Consider the following 16498-nt stretch of genomic DNA (forward strand, 5'->3'; position numbering starts at 1 on the left):
TACGCAGGGGGGTTGCGGGGGTGCGACAAACCCTCCAAATTTGGAAAAGTATACAAAAAGTGCCAAAATTTCAAAAATTGGCTAGCGTAGCGAGCAAAAAAAATATGTTTTTGTACGTTTTTCACAAAATTGCCCCCCCTTGGAAAAAAGTCCACTTTTTCAAAATCAGCACCCCCCAAATGAAATCCTGCGTAGTGCGTATGGGCCTAACATTACTGTCTGTTGCTGAGTTGGCTCTAACAAATACTGTATGTAGGCATTGCAATAATGCTTTCGATTGGTTTGTTTCCTTGAAATGAAATTCACAAAATGTGCATTTTTTTTTTTTCTTTTGGAAATTGTTGATTTTACTCCCTGAATTCAAGGTGAATGATCCGTCTCTACAAAGATCCAATCAATATAATTAATTTACAACACCTTCTCTTTATTGATGACCACCAGGGTGAAATTAAGTGGGAGACGGGAGATGTTTGGTCCCCAGAGCTCTGAAATGGCCCCTGGTTCCATCTCAATTTTAGTTGACCAGGGGACACTTTTCTCACAAAACTGGCCCCCTGGATAGTGAACCAAAAATATCAAATTACAAGCATATAGTGCTTATTTAACTCATCCAGCACATCTTTATTTTTATTGGCCCCTTGGTAATTGGAAATGGCCCCTGGTTCTTCCAAATCTTGGTGAAACAGGGGGCACATTTTTGCCAAAGTGGCCCCTGGTTCAAGCTCTCTTATTTTCACTCTTGATTTGACCACCTTACCAGCGACATGATCTCGAGTTTCCATAGCTGCCATAGAAACATGGAAGGACTCCTCTACAGTCTGAGTGTAGTGCTTGCCCGGCTCTATTGTTAAACCTGAAAAGACGAAAAGCCACAGTTTGGATATTTTCTACATTTTTTTACTATCAAGGAAACTTGAATTTTAGCTGCAATATGCATTTGAAACCACTGAAGCATATAACACTGTGTAAAACAATGAAAGTTCTGAAGAAAAATGCAAAAATAGGCACAAATTCGGGCAGGGGTGTAGTACCCCCTTAAATCGAATCGTCTGATAGAATACAAACATAGCCTATTTCACCCTTTTTTATTTTGCCATTAAACTTTGGTACCCTAAATTATTTTGCTTGGGAAAAAAGTGTACCGTGCCCTTTTTTGCTGATTTTTGGTGTTTTTGACACCCTAAAGAGGTACAGCGCTGTACTTGCCCAATGCTGAAAAAACAACCCTTTTTACTTGTTTTTGTACCCGAGCATGGTGTCCACCTTGAAATACAAGTGCCCCACCCCCCGGTTCGGCTCAAAATTACATGTAAAACGGGTCATCATGACAAGACAGTACGTAGATGAGATGCAAACCTTAGCACATTTGCTAGTCAGCCAAATTGACCTTAAAACGGGCCCAAACACAATACATACTTACATAAAAATTTAAAAGAAAAGATTGGTCAAGGAAACCTACATAAATGTGTGTCATTGATCCATGTAATATGTTGTCTATACTTCACTTGACCCAAACACTACAAATATATGATTTTTTTTGGGTGAAGAGACAATCGCACATGGGATTTTAGAGGGACTTTGACAGCAGTTCCAACTTCCATATAGAAAATCTGCACTATCATGAGACTATATGCTGTTTTGTTAAATTTTAATTGATGCATTAAATATTGGCTGAATATTTTTGATGAAAGTCAATCTTTGACCAAGATGTAACTTTGCTATGGAAAGTGCTATGACAAAACGGTTTTCAGTTTTAGCTTTCTTTACTCATGGGCTTTAATTTGATATTAAAATGATTTTATTTAATTTATTTTATTTAATGACATCTTTAACGAGGGTAAACCCTGATCAGTGCAAGCACTGCTTTCCACAGGGGCCCTCGATACAATAAAACATAAACAAATGATTTACAAGGAAATAAATGTAAAATACACATACATGTAGAAAGTCATTGCACCAATAATACAAGATATAAAACAAATAAATATTATAAAATTACAAACTACATAATATATACAGAGTAATACCATAAAATATTTAAAAGATTAAAACACATGAGACTATAAACAGGATAGACTAGTTAGGTTTGTAAAATGTGCTCCTTGAGTGACTTTTTAAAGTTAATAATATTGCTTATTTGTTTTAAATTGTCAGGGAGGTTATTCCATGCTGTTGTTCCAGAGTACCTGAAGGAACGTTTACCAGTTTCAGTATGAACAGAAGAATGAAAAACATTTTTATTTGCAGTTTGATGGCAAATTTGAATTCACCTTTCATACCTACACTCTCTGGGAAAGAAATACTACTGTCTGTTCAATTAGCTTAGATTCTTGTATTCTTAAGATATTTGCAAAAATAAAACATTGTGGTCAAAGGCATCAAAGAAAAGTGTTAGCACAACCTAGACCCAACGTGATTTATACTTTTCAAATTCCAAAGTTCAATTTGAAACCCCATTTCTTTTCAATGTTGGTCTTTTCCTGCGATATTTTTATAAAAAGCCGTAAAACATCAGGTACCATAAACTTTTTTTAATCATTCCATTTAGTGCTATGGGGACGAATGTCATAATAATTAGATGCGCTGAAATAGTATTTATTCGACCATCCGTGATCAGGAAGTATTGTCCAGCTAAATAGCTATATTTGCCAGTAGGCCTAATTTGAGTTGAAACCCCACTGTTATTATAAAAATGTGAAGATGAACTAAGGTTTTCCAAAATAGGCCCAGCTTACTAGTACATGTATATACATTCCTTGCGTATTTTAATATGTTTTTGTTTGTTTGTTTATTTATTTATTTATTTATTTATTGTGTGAATGGGTCTGTCTGTGAAGGCACATTTATTTTTAATTTGTTATTTTGTTTTGTTTGTTGAATACAAACTATGTGAAGGACATTTGGAAACAAAAGAACTTTTGTACAAGAAAATATTATTTAAGACAACGAGGTTACAGAAAACAATTCTTGTAAAGTCACTGTATCTGAAAATGTCAAGTTTAATGCTGATATTCTTGAAAAGGAATGATGGTATTAAACATGTTAAACAAAACTCAATTTACATTGTAAACCAGTTGAAATAAGAACGATATCCATAATTTTAATGTCATTGTTTAGGAAAACAATAATGCTCAGCATAATGTTATGCATAAAATGTAATCGCGCATAAATTTTGTGCAATAAAAACCGGTGGACCATCAGCACCTATTGATCCTAACCAGAACGGTATTACAATTGAATGGCAGGACAGATAGGTGGACAGATTGTTTTGATAAATTGGATAGGGTCTATGCCATAAGTTGAGAATGGACCGTCCCACTCAATTTGTAAAAAGGTCGCGAACCCTTTCGGTGGACCCAAGTAACTGCCTAAAATGAGGCAAAATTGAAAAGAAATGGGCTTTTAAATTGAACTTTGGAATTTGAAAAGTTAAAATCATATTGGGTCTAAGGCTGTGCTAACACTTTTCTTTGATGACTTTGACCAAATTTTTTTATTTTTTCAAATATCTTAAAAATACAAGAATCTAAGCTAATTGAACAGACAGTACATGTAATCTATTTTTTATGGAAATGTTACAATATGTACACAATACATATTTACATAGAAATTTCAATTTTATTCAAGAACAGGTCGGTCAAGGAAACCTACATAAATATGTTTTCTATACTTCACTTGACCCAAATATATGATTTTTTATGAGACACTCACACATGAAATTTTAGAGGATTTTGATAGCAGTTCCATTAAAAAAAGCTGCTATCGTCATGAGACTAAGATCTAGAAACACCCCCGAAATGCTTTTTGGGGGAATTGTGCTAGCTGAATCTTTTTGATGAAAGTCTGGTTCTGGTTCTCAGGTTCTGGTTGCATGTTGATTACTCCAAGTCAACTAAGCGGGATCCCCGGGAATCGGGATACCGCATCAGTTTCGGAGGAAGTCAATCTTTGACTACATGTAGATGTAACCTTGCTACGGAAAGTGCTATGACAAAAAGGTTTTCAGTGTTGGCTTTCTTTACTCAAGGGCTTTAATTTGATATATAAAATGATGCAGTTTGATGGCAAATTTGAATTCACCTGGCATACCTAAATCATTCATCAATCATGATGAACACACTTACACAGTCACAGAAGTTATGATCGAACAGAAATACTTACCCCAAAACATCATGAACATTTACACGTATTCGGAAAGTGATAAAAAGAGTAGGATTCAAACTACTAAAGTTGTTATTATATGAAAATGATATTCTTCTTCACGGAAAAATAATCAGGTACTAAATTGTGAAGATAACACATGTTTACATTTTCGTTGTGTGTACATTTTGGGAATACACGTTTTTCATGGCTTTCATATGACACTAGATTATATCCGGTAGCTGAGCATTGTGCTGCATTGAGTACTCGTTATAAGGTTTTATACTTCATAAGTATGCAATATACACCTTAAAATATACTTTATAAATACTTTTTACATATCCATTACATTTATGAAGTATTATTTATGATCATTTGCTGAGAATAATAACTTGTGCAGTTCACTGAATAAAAATAAGTAATTGATCAAAATACAGGTTGCCATCCCGTTCCGTTCTATATGACACTTGATACAAGTACGCAGAAATCCACGGATGATTCGGAATCTGACTATCATGACTACAGTCGAGAGAGGAAATGCCGGGGGGTATTTTACTAAAATGTGAGTGGACGCGGCGAATCAGCCGTAAACTCGGCAAATTGAATTCTGAGTTAAAGTGTAAAATGTATGTGGAGGTCGTATTCATAGGTGTATCAATTCGTTGCGACAAGTATCTTATCAAACGCTGTTTAAATCTATCAATAATACTACTGCTGAAGAGGATAATAAGCTTCTACCTATTTCTAAAGAATAGTTCTTGTCTTTGTTTGCTTTGGCTAAATCCTGTTCAAGTGGTAGATAACAAAGCATTGTATTTTGTCTAGGTATGTATAATCAACAATGAACAATGAGAGGATATTTCTGAACCTCGTTGACTTGGGGATGATTTGAAATGACCGCCAATTATGACTGTTGGATATTTATTACCAGAAATGTAGTAAAAGAGACACATGTAGAACCGATCAAAAAATACAATTTTGTCGAAGGAACAGAGTTCAACAAATCATAACCCCGCTTTTGGATATCGTTTGAAGTCAAATTATATACCATTTTAAAGCTTATGGTATATATTTTCTAAACACGAAATAAAACAAAATTGACCGGGGCCGACTTTACTGCTGATTCGCCGCGTCCAGTCACAAATATGATACCGTATATGTAGAGCAATATTTTATTAACATTCATCAAACAAATTGGTACAGTTGAGTTTGAAAATACCCTGGGAAAATACATGTATAAGCACACAAAAAAGCACAAATACCCGACTAAAGGCCTATACGGGTCTCACAAAACTCATTCATTAAAAGAGTTAGGTCATATTGCTCGGACAACATCATATCATTGGCAAGCTATTATGAGGACTATGAAAATGACTCCTTTTTTTGAGAAAATAAGACATTTAAAATTGATATTCCGCGATGAGTTCCTTCGCCAAACGCCCAGATTTGACGAAATGAGATGTGCCTGCTTTGAGAGAAGGGACTGTAAACGCTCTCAATGCACAGAACGGATACTGTTGTTGTTCAGAAAAAAAGTCTAATCAAGTGTTACAAATTTAATAATGGTTTTTAAACATATGGATAAAATCAGCCGCTTCGTTTTTATATATTAATAAATTGTGATATTTGTATCAAGTAGCTTCAAGTCAAATTGTTGAAAAATATTTGGAATAAACAATAAAAAATAATTAAAAACCAAGTTCACCTTGCCAGCTAAGAATTTGAGCGTGATGTATATCCATATTGTATTTATTATGCAAATAAACAATTATTTCAATGGCCTTTTGTTCGAACCTTCCCGATTTCGAGTGGTATAGGTCGCACTGACTAGTAGGCCCTAGACATGACTGAATGTCAAAAGAGCTCAGGGACCGTTCACAAACACTTGTTAGGGGGGCTGATGCAAAAGGGGGGCTGAAATTTTTTACTCTCCTATAAAAGGGGGCCCTGATCACAAATTTTCCTGGGAAATGATTGTGTTTATATGCTTTTCTATGGGGTTGACCGGGACGGTGGGGACCCATAATTTTCATGTCAAAATGGAGGGGGGGGGCTGAAATTTTGAGATCTCAAAGGGAGGCCCAGTCTCCTGCAAATCAATTTTGCTTCAAACGGGGGGAGGACCTTTACGAGGCAGCATTTTAAAAACACAATTTCTCTTTTCATTTCTGGAGAAATACGAATAAAAAATTGCAACGAGTGTCAACTTGTAAAAGTGTAATAATTATTCTCTTCGAATGGAGTTAAACTTGTTTTTGCAATAGATAGGGTAACTTGGGGCAAATTGGGACACAGGGTAATTTGGGACAGTGATTTCGGAAATACTTTTATACCTTAAAATAGTCACATTTTGCCCATTTTTGCAACAAAATAACTTTGATATAATGTCTATTTATATTTCAAACCGTTTAAAAGTACCATTCTTCATTAAACAGGAACTTCTGAGGGCCGTAAGCTTAACACATCAAAATAAGTATTCCATTTTTTTGTCATGTCTAAGCAGAGGTCACGACTTGTGGTTCAATATCTGAATCAATGGTCCGGATTAGTGTTTCTCCAATTAAAAAATAACTTCTAAGCTACCCTTTCAATTAAATAAGACAACAATTGTAACTTTTTTCTTCGAAAATTATAAGAAAAGCTTTCTTTTAGAAATATGCCAAATTGGGGTAAAATGGGACGCCATTTGATTTACTGTGTGCTAACTCAAACTGTCCCATTTTGCCCCAACAAAAAAAGTCCCATAGTAAATCAATGGCGTCCCATTTTTACCCCAGCTGTCCCATTTCACCCCAGCCTCTGTTACAGAAAAATCTTGCAGTGGGGTAAAATGACGCCTTAAAGACACCTTAATAAAATAATGAAGCCGGAGGCCGACCGGCACCAATTTTTGTGAAACGTAAGTCTACTAGACTAGACACTTGGTGATGTACCTTTTGTTTTGTAGTGGTCACTTGTCGCAGGTTGTCGGGTATTAGTATTATAGCCGAGTAAAATCTGGTGGGGCAAAATGGGACATTAGGTGGACCAATCTGCCCCACTTCCCCCTATGCCCTTTAAACGGTGATCCACAGCCTCGCGCCACTTTTCTTTTGACCCTCCAAAGGGAGGGGGGAGCCCTGACAAAAATGATCACAAAATTTTCTGGAAAAACTTGAGTGTCGGCCTATGTATCATGCTTTTCTATGGGGTTGACCTATAATTTTCGTGTCAAAAAGGGGAGGGGCTGAAATTTTTGAGATCTCAAAAGGGGGGGGGCCAGAAAAATTTTCACAATGAATTTTTTTTGCATCAGGCCTCAGGCTAATATTAGTGTTTGTGAACGGGGCTATAGTATTTTTTTTTGCGGGTGGAATAACTAAAACCGGTGGGAAATATCGGCCTTAATAAATACCAGCGGCATGACATGTTTACTAGGAAATACTCAATAATTTTCATTTGATAGCTGAATAATGAAAAAAGTGTGCTTAATAGGGACCAAACAAGCTCAAACACTTGTGGGCCTTTATGGGGGGGGGGGGGTGATCCATGAATTCATCCTGAGCGGCCCCTCTCAGATCTCTAAAATTTCAGGGCTGCCTTTTTGACATGAAAATTATTAATATTTCATATTAATTATGAAAAAAACCCACAGAAAATCATATAAACGCAATTTAAAATTTGTGGTCGTTTTTTCGGCCCATAGGAGGGTCAAAACTGTTCCCCTTTGTGCACAATACAAACTATCGGTCCATTTTTCCTATTCCACTCCGTATTAAACCAGATGACCTCTACAAACCCCTGCATGCTACGCTATAGGACCAGCAACATCCGTCGGCGGTTTAGTGTTAAAATCAGGAAAATTGTAATAGTCACAATTTATGCAGGGGTGGATATGGATTTCATATATATTTGTACACTTCGTGTATTTTTTTCGTGAATTTTGATGGCTGTTATACACACCGACCGATTTTTTTTGTACTAAAAATACTACAACCTGAAATCACCCCTACCACAAAACACGCGACCTTGCATAGGACTGAGCTAGTTTCGCAGTGCACCAGCAGCTCTCTGCAGAAAAACTGCCCTGGAAAAGGATTGCAGTGTCGCAGCAAATATGCAGAGATGTCTGAACCTAGTTACGTTTTATATTAACTAAATTTACCCTAGTTTACTTCAATAAGTAAACTATAAGCTCCGCCCATCAGTTTCAATTTGATAACGGTAAGATATTTCAGTAAGTTTTCAGGTCAAAATTTCTCTGCTTGTCAGATCACGTAAACTCAAGGTTATTGAACGCTGTTCTCCACATAGGATATTTTGGTTGATTCCAGTTTTAAGCGGGTATGATTTTATAAAATTTTTACTACGTGGCATGATTAATATATATGCTGCTTTTTTGTTTATTTTAACAAATAGTGATTACTGTTACTTATATTTGTCTTTGGATGAACTACAGAAAACATATCAGTTACTATACTTTACGTTTCAGCGCATAACAGTATATTGTTCCACTCTTTGTAATACCAACCACCTACTCGTGTGAATAATGCTACAGTCTGAACGGATATGGTAAATGGTAGCAAGGTCGTCCTTCGGTTAAGTTGCTGTTGAACCTGGTATATCATGGAAGGTCGTGGTTAACCCAAATTAATAGACGTTTGTGGGACAAAGGTCGCGCCTATGCGCCACACAGTAGAAAGATTGAATTGCACCAGGCCTCCCTGACAACTAGGCCTATTTTTGTGATTGGTCCCATGTGACAATTCCCACAATCATTGCTCATGTTTTTTTCATGCCCCCACATCGAAAAGGGGGTGATTTTTGACAGGGCCATGGGACGATTTTTGGCAGACCATTAAGAATTCACGATCCCGGGGATTAAATTATTGCATGATCACCCCTACATAAGTGGGTTGCTACAAAAATCTCTAAATTTAGTTTAAAGAGTCAAATTTGGCAAATCAGTCACATGCAAGTTCAACAATAGAGGGCGTTAATTGCTAGTCTTTTTCAATGCTTTAGAAACATCAGCATTTACAGGCATTTACACAATTTGCTCCAGTATCAAAACCCAGCGTTGTACAAGTCTAACAGCAACGTCATTCTCTCCATGTTGTTGTCGATGCAGAAGTGAACAGCTGTGAGATTTTCTCGTTACTATTACTCAGATGAAACACTTTCTGGCCATGCTGACCCCTGTATGATATTAAGTTTTAGATAAGGAAACTGAACCGACTGGCGATCAATCAAAATGGAGCATGTGTACTTCTTATTTGCAACTTTTTTGTGCCTACTCTTCTTCATCTCATACGGAAATAGTGGACCAATTGCACAGAAAAATCCTCCAGGTGATGGTGGTGGTGGTGGAAACAATATTGATACACAAAATGAACCACCAAAGATAACTGACAAACCTGTAACCAAAAATCTTACAAGTATTCCTAGTTATGATGGTGATACTTATGGAAGTTTAGCAGATCCAGCTACAATGAAAAGAATGCTTTATGTTCTTCTTGGTTTTACTACACTTGTTGTTGCCTTTTTTGCCTTCAAAACAATAAGGTGCATAATCTTTTTCTTTATCTTACATTTACAGTACCTGTTTATTTACATGTTTTCCAGACCATGGGTATTTCCATAAGGCCCAATACATGTGGTGTGCATGTGAAAAGGCTCACTTCCCACTCACTCTTCAAAATGTGACATGTACACCAATTGCAGCACACGATTCAAATGTGTTTACATATTCAGGCATTCATATTTAAATATGCACTCATTTACAAGATGGAATATATGGGATCCATCTCAGACTCGAACTCAGAGTTACAATATACAAATGTATAACATTTTTTTGACTGGACGTCGGCCTAGAATGTGATCAGTTCCCTCCAGTGCTGGGTCCATGTATGTACATGGATCGAATGGGTTTCTGTATGTGCCTGTATGTGTGTGTCTGAGGGCCGATGACACTCATTCGATGGGTGTAGGGTCCATGCATTATTTATACTAAAGTTTTTTTTTTTAAACTTCCGTGGTCGTGCCTGTGCGTATCGCGTACACGAGCGTAAATGCAAAAGCAATAAACAATCACGCTGATTGGCTGATCAACGCACTTTACAACAAGCCGGCTGACCAATTGGTCTTCGGCGCGGCGCGTAGTAGGTGACCTACGCGATCGCAATTCGCCAGCGCGTACCCGGACCACGGAAGTTTAAAAAAAAAACTTTAATAAATGGGATATGAAAATAGCATTGACATTGTAGTTTTGTAGCAGACTTCATAATATTCTTTTTGTGATGTTTAAAGGTCCGTAACCCGATCAACAGCATCATCCCCCCCGATTTTTTTCATTGTTGATGAGGTTTTGGTATCACAAAATAGATACTATTTTTCTCATTACTATCCTGAAATTTGACGCTCCAAGTCGATGTATTTCTGGAGAAATCATGAAACACAGCGGTTTTTACAGGTTACCAGTTTGTAAATACTAAAAATTACTCCGGAATTCTGGGGCAGGGAATTATGAGCGATCATCAGTCTCCTCAACAGCTACTTTGGTTTCGCGTCGTACACATTCTGTGAAAAAAGCGAACCACACTAACTGCTGAGGAGACTGTGCGCTGTATTTAATTATAAAACTTCCACGCTTCACGTAGTGGGCTGTTTAGCTCAATTGATTAGCGCGTTTGTACTTACCCGAGAGGTACCCGGTTCACAACCCGGTACCGGAAGGTTTTTTTCTCCATTTTTAACCCAAACTTTTTATATTCATTTGAAATGTACATATTGCAAGGGAAATATATTTTGTTTCCTTTTTTTCTGAAACCGCTGAAAAAAACCAAATATTTTCCGCTCAATACGGGCCGGGCATTGTACGTCATACGAACGCGAATTGTGGTTGTTGCTTGCCTGCCCAGAATGCAATTCACGTATACATACCAAGGTATTGGATTGCAAATTTGGCTATTTATTCACATTACGCTGAAAATGCTCTCGTTCTTTCACAAAGCAGCATAAAGGGGGCGATATTTGATATTACATTTGTATTATGTAATTTTAAAGACAATCCATATCCAAAACCAATAGGGTTACCCCCCCTTTAAATGACCATAGAAATTCTTTTCCTTGCTTTTTGCCAATTTAAATTACTAAAATCCAAACAACTGGTGATGGACTCATTGGACTGATGGTGGATTCCACAGCAAAAACTCAAAGAGGCTGTTGTTGAGCCTTTGTTGAGTCATTGTCAACCAGATAAAGGAGGATTTTCGTGATCCTAGCATCTTTTTTCCCAAGATTTAGGTTGATTCCAATTTTGCGTGTGCGAGTTATGCATGAATCATGATTATGTGTATTACACTGTCCATAGGCCACTGTTGTAATTTCGTTCTGGTATACCCAACAAAATTGAAATTTGACAATATTTTTGCTAAACTTCTTCCTACTTTGGTCAGTGTCTAGTGTGGGTAACTCAAATAAAAGCCTAGAAGGTCTACTGAATAGTGAAAACACATTTTGTATTTTCTTGGAGACAGGTGGTCATCTTATCAAATTATCATGTATAGTGTAATAATGGGTATCCACACACTAGGATCCACAACATGCTCATCTATCAGGGCACAGTTCTTTAACCCCAATACATCTGTACATTCATTGAATGACCTTTAAAAATTTGGGTACAAAAACTCATACTCTGCAACTTAAGGTCAAATTTTGCACTATGGTACCAGTGTTTAATTGAGATTATTGAACTATGCCATTGGAATGAGGCCATTGTGGTCCATAGTGACACAGAACTTATCACTACCATTGGCTGCTGACTGTGTGTGTCTCCACCCAGATGGGTTTTCATCAGCAATTGATCTGTTTTTTCTTTGCCATGGTCTTCTGGTTTCACTTCTGTATGATGTGCAATATACAGAGAACTTTTGCTTTCTCCTTGTACTTCTTGAATTCATTTTCTCTTCTTTGGGTCTCTCAGACTCTCTTTCAGAGACTTCAACAATAGCACAGCTACTATTCTGGAACTGTGTGCTTGTAGAGACTCAATAAAGAATATAGCATTCCACGGCGCATGAATGCTGTTTGCATTATCTTGTGCAATGCTGCTGCATCATGCCGTGTGTCAGTTGTTTGATCAGGATCAGTGGATATCTTTCAAGATAGCAGAATAGTTGTGTAATACTGCTCTAGTTCCATTAGCATTAGTTGATCCCGGGAGCTGACCATTATGTGTTTTGACAAGCTCTGCAGTGTCAGTTTTTTCTTTAACATTTTTTCTTTAAGTCACTGGCATCTCAAAAACCAAAAATAAAACCCCCCAAAAAACAACAGCACACATTGCAATTTAATTCTCGTAAATTATTTTGAAAATTTAATTAAAATTACGATTTGAATTTATTCACAGGGCAAGGACGAGAAGGAAAACAAAAAAATATGGAGTCCTGGCCACACCCGCATCTGATGTAGAATTGACACCTTTAGATCAAGAAGATGATGATGAAGATATGACAGTCTTTGATGCCAATTCCAAATAACGAAAGGTAAGATTGAACACTTAAAAGTGTTATAGCATACAAGGCTAATGAAAGTTGATGTTGACCCGTCACATATTTTTTGTACAGTGATGAGGCGTGGCTCTTTCATTATTTGACTATATTTCATTATTACCTATTGTTGATGCAAGGCCATGTGAAAACGGGGATTATGCTTAGATCATCTTTAGACATTTTGCAACAGATTAAGGGGGTACTACACCCTTCGATAAATTTCTGACTATTTTTGCACTTTTCTCAAAAAATAATAACACACTGGAAACCAAAGTTGTATATTATAGGGGCAAGGAATTCAGTTACTACACTGAAATTTCAGTGACCCAAGACAAACGGTTCATTATTTATGATAAGAAATGAGGTACCGCTAGGATGTACCTCATTTCCTATCATATTTACTGAACCGCTTGTCTTGAGTCACTGAAATTTCAGTGTAGTAATTAGATTCCTTGCCCCAATAATATACATAACTTTTGTTACCAGTGTGTTATTAGTTTTTGAGAAAAATACGAAAATAGTCACAAAATTTGCCACAGGGGTGTACACTGTAGTACCCCCTTAAAACAAAAGATTTGAGTAACATTGAGTTTAAATTATTAAAATGAAAAGAAATTTGCAATTTTCGTAATTACATGTACTAGGGACATAATGAGGGAAAGCTTCAATTTTCATTATTGACTACTTCCTCTACACCTACAATTAAGACAAACTGCTGAAATCATCAGCAAGGCATGTCTGGCACTTTGAGAGTTTAAATTTTTGAGCATTTCATCTTAATTTTTTCATGAAAATAATGAAAGTTTTGGCCAAAGTGATACAGACGGGGTGACAGAAAACTTGGAATCAACTTTGTATATACGTATTATTTGATTATTCATTAGCACTCGGCATACATGTACCGTATGTAATCAAAGAATCACAAAGTTTTGAATTAAATCAAATACTGGAACTTACATTTTTTGCAACTTGCTACGTTGCGTCTGAAACCATCAGACTTCATCAGGCAACTGACCCGTTGGGCTGGTCATGTGACACTTTGAGACGGCTAGGGATCGTCTTGATGGCCCGGTTCCATGCGTGAGATAAGTTGTGTCTCAGTCCCCCTTTCTTGTTAAGTGACGGCTGCTCTACTCTCTCCCAGATGGCTTCCTTGATGCCTCTCCTATGCCACTGTTCCTCCTTATCGAGAATCACTGCGTCCTCGGTGTCAATATTATGACCAGTGTCTTAATCAAAGAATATTGATACAAGTACATACATAATGAGTCATAATTTTTCTGTTTGTATTTTCCAGGTTACCTGACAAGAGCTTATTTTCACGAGGCTCACAACAAACATCCTAGAATGCAGGTAACATCATTCTTCCCCAAGCTAAATTCTAACAGTAATTGTTGCTATCCCAACATTCCTGTCAACAGAAACACAGTTTTGATGATAACTGTCAAAAATCATGATACGAATATGATGACCCCATCTTGCGGACAGGTGATAAGGCCAATTATAGGGGGGATAAGGTGATTGTCATACACTGTGGACCACAATGGCCTCATTCATTTTGCATAGTTCCATAACCTCAATTAAACACTCATAGTGCAAAATTTGACCTCAAGTTGTGGAGTATGAGTTTGTGTACGTGTACCCAAATTTTCAAAGGTCATTCAATGAATGTGCAACTGTATTGGGGTAAAGAAATGTGCCCTGATAGATGAGCATGTTGTGGATCCTATTGATACTGGTTGTCACCATCTGGATGCATCTCCATCAGCAGTAGGCATCATCAGGATGATCATAATTTTATGTGTTTGTTGGTAATATCAATTCTGTTCACCTGTTGAATTGCTTCGCTCAATGATGTACATGTATGTACCTGAATGATTTTTATCAGGACTATAAAACAAACAACTGGAATGGAAGGGGCAGAAAATCACACCTTCCCATGGTGCTTTGCAGAAAAAAGTGCATGATGGGATGGTATGATTATCTGGCAGAGAATGAGTTTTATGTGCAGATTTTTGCCTTGCACTCAGTTGAAGGTTTTCTGTGCATGTCCCTGTATAGTGTGTACATGTATGACACTGAAAACTCTACTGTACATGTAGTCCATTTGGCTTCCTTGAGGCAATGACATCAGCACCATGGGCTTGAATTTCAGGGAGGCCACCAAGGCCATTACCTGCATTTTTTCAGTTTTGGCCTTGGTAAGAACTTTGGTCCACTTCAAGGCATTTTTTATGATTTATTGGCCTTGGTGCCCTTCTTTGTCTTTGTCCAGTGGCCTTGAAAATGAGTGCTCCCAAAAATTCAAATAAAAGGCCTGGTCAGTACATTGTCACAGTTACTTTGCCTTTGTGCAGATCATGGGTACATGTAGCACTAGCCTCTAAAACTTGGGGTCCACCCAGGGGTGGGGGTCCATAGGTTCTTTAATACATGAGAAATTAAATGTTTGGGGTCCAACTGGTGAAAATTGGGGGTCCTGGACTCACCCCAGGTACAGACGCACCACCTTTGATCGTGGGTGTAAACACACGTGCACCAGTTGTTTGAGTCAATACACACAATTTAAAACTGCAGTCCCTGGTGCAAACACTGACGTTACTGCATCTGGGCAGCCAAAAGGGCTATAAATATCCCTAATATTAAATGTTAGTTCTCTAGTGGGAATTCCATTTATAAATGGATCTTCATAACAAATATTCATGAAATTTCACGTCAAAATCCAAATTTGGTAGTGATTGTGACCACCATCTTCTTGTTTTTTACGTGGTCGCCATAACAACAATAAGGTAATGAAGATCCTATCACTTGGGGAAATATTGAGGTTTTTTTTTATTCCTATTTACTTGACACATCAAGTACTGATGCAGGACAATCTATGATTTGACACTAGATTTCAGATGTAAATCAATTTCATTTTAAATATGTTTATATCTGAAACCTGAAAAGAATTGATAAGACAGGATTTTACTCTTATTCAATGTAAGTGTACACTGTATCTACATTTAAGAAAAATATGTCAATTGTGACCTAACATGAGTAAAAGAGGGTAATCAGTGATAGTAATTTAATGGATCAAATGTGATGTCACAGTAGTACAATGTAATCTGTCATATATATGTCCAGGAACAATAATCTATATTGGAGTCACCGGTGCATGTAAGCAGGTATTTGATTACCGCAAGTTTGATTCATATTAACGTTCATTATTAATGTTATTTTTATATTATTACTGCCAGGGTTCCGTTAAGGGTTTTAAAATGTGCGTCATGTGTGACGCAAGTTTGCTGACAAGGTTGAAAAAACTTGCGTCCAGACAGATTTTTGTGCGTCCATATGAAATTCACGATCAATCATACCGGAAACACAACGGCAACCCCTCGTTGCTAACACACGCATTACCCGCCCGGTCTACCTCATCAAATGTTGATTGTTAAAATAAAATTTTCGCCGTGATGTTCCACCTCCAGTCGCAATGATAATTTTTCTCATTTCTGCATCAGTTTTTGTCAGAAACATGGTCAGAAACAGCTGCAAAAACATGCGCAAAGTCTGTCAATCTTTAGCAAATTTTTGTACTTTTACTTCCGGGTTTTCCTTTTACTTCGATCCACGTGTTGTTGATGATGCTATAAAAGCTAAAACACGCGCTGTCACAAATAATACAAAAAAAGGTTATCATTTGGATTTTGTCTAAGTTAAAATTGCTTTTATTCATCGTAACAATAATACTAATAAAGGAAACGTAGATTATTTATGAAAAAATAAACTTAAAATATTAAAAACTGAATATTGTCAGGTTGTGATAAATAACTAAATAAACATTA

At 36.9% G+C, this 16498-nt stretch overlaps 1 protein-coding gene and 1 long non-coding RNA gene across 4 annotated transcripts in view; one reads left to right on the forward strand and one right to left on the reverse strand.

The window, feature by feature from the left end:
* Positions 1 to 4382, reverse strand: part of LOC140159169 (uncharacterized) — a 48841-nt gene extending 44459 nt beyond the window's left edge. The window contains exons 1-2 of one of the 3 annotated variants that reach the window (XM_072182540.1): positions 4162 to 4378; positions 758 to 853 (exon numbers count right to left, since the gene is read on the reverse strand). In XM_072182540.1, coding sequence (XP_072038641.1) covers positions 758 to 853; positions 4162 to 4180 — 115 coding nt within the window. In that variant the 5' untranslated portion in view covers positions 4181 to 4378. Of the gene's footprint in view, positions 1 to 757; positions 854 to 4161 lie in introns of all 3 variants that reach the window. The other 2 variants (XM_072182541.1, XM_072182542.1) reach the window with 2 other exon arrangements.
* Positions 4383 to 9190: 4808 nt separating this feature from the next.
* On the forward strand, positions 9191 to 15969 carry LOC140159171 (uncharacterized). Its single transcript, XR_011859852.1, has 3 exons — positions 9191 to 9684; positions 12530 to 12665; positions 13969 to 15969. It is a non-coding gene; the product is annotated as an uncharacterized lncRNA (long non-coding RNA).
* The last annotated feature ends 529 nt before the right edge of the window (positions 15970 to 16498 follow it).

The sequence above is a fragment of the Amphiura filiformis genome, chromosome 8 (genome assembly GCF_039555335.1).
Source record: "Amphiura filiformis chromosome 8, Afil_fr2py, whole genome shotgun sequence".
In the NCBI taxonomy this organism is placed as follows: domain Eukaryota; kingdom Metazoa; phylum Echinodermata; class Ophiuroidea; order Amphilepidida; family Amphiuridae; genus Amphiura; species Amphiura filiformis.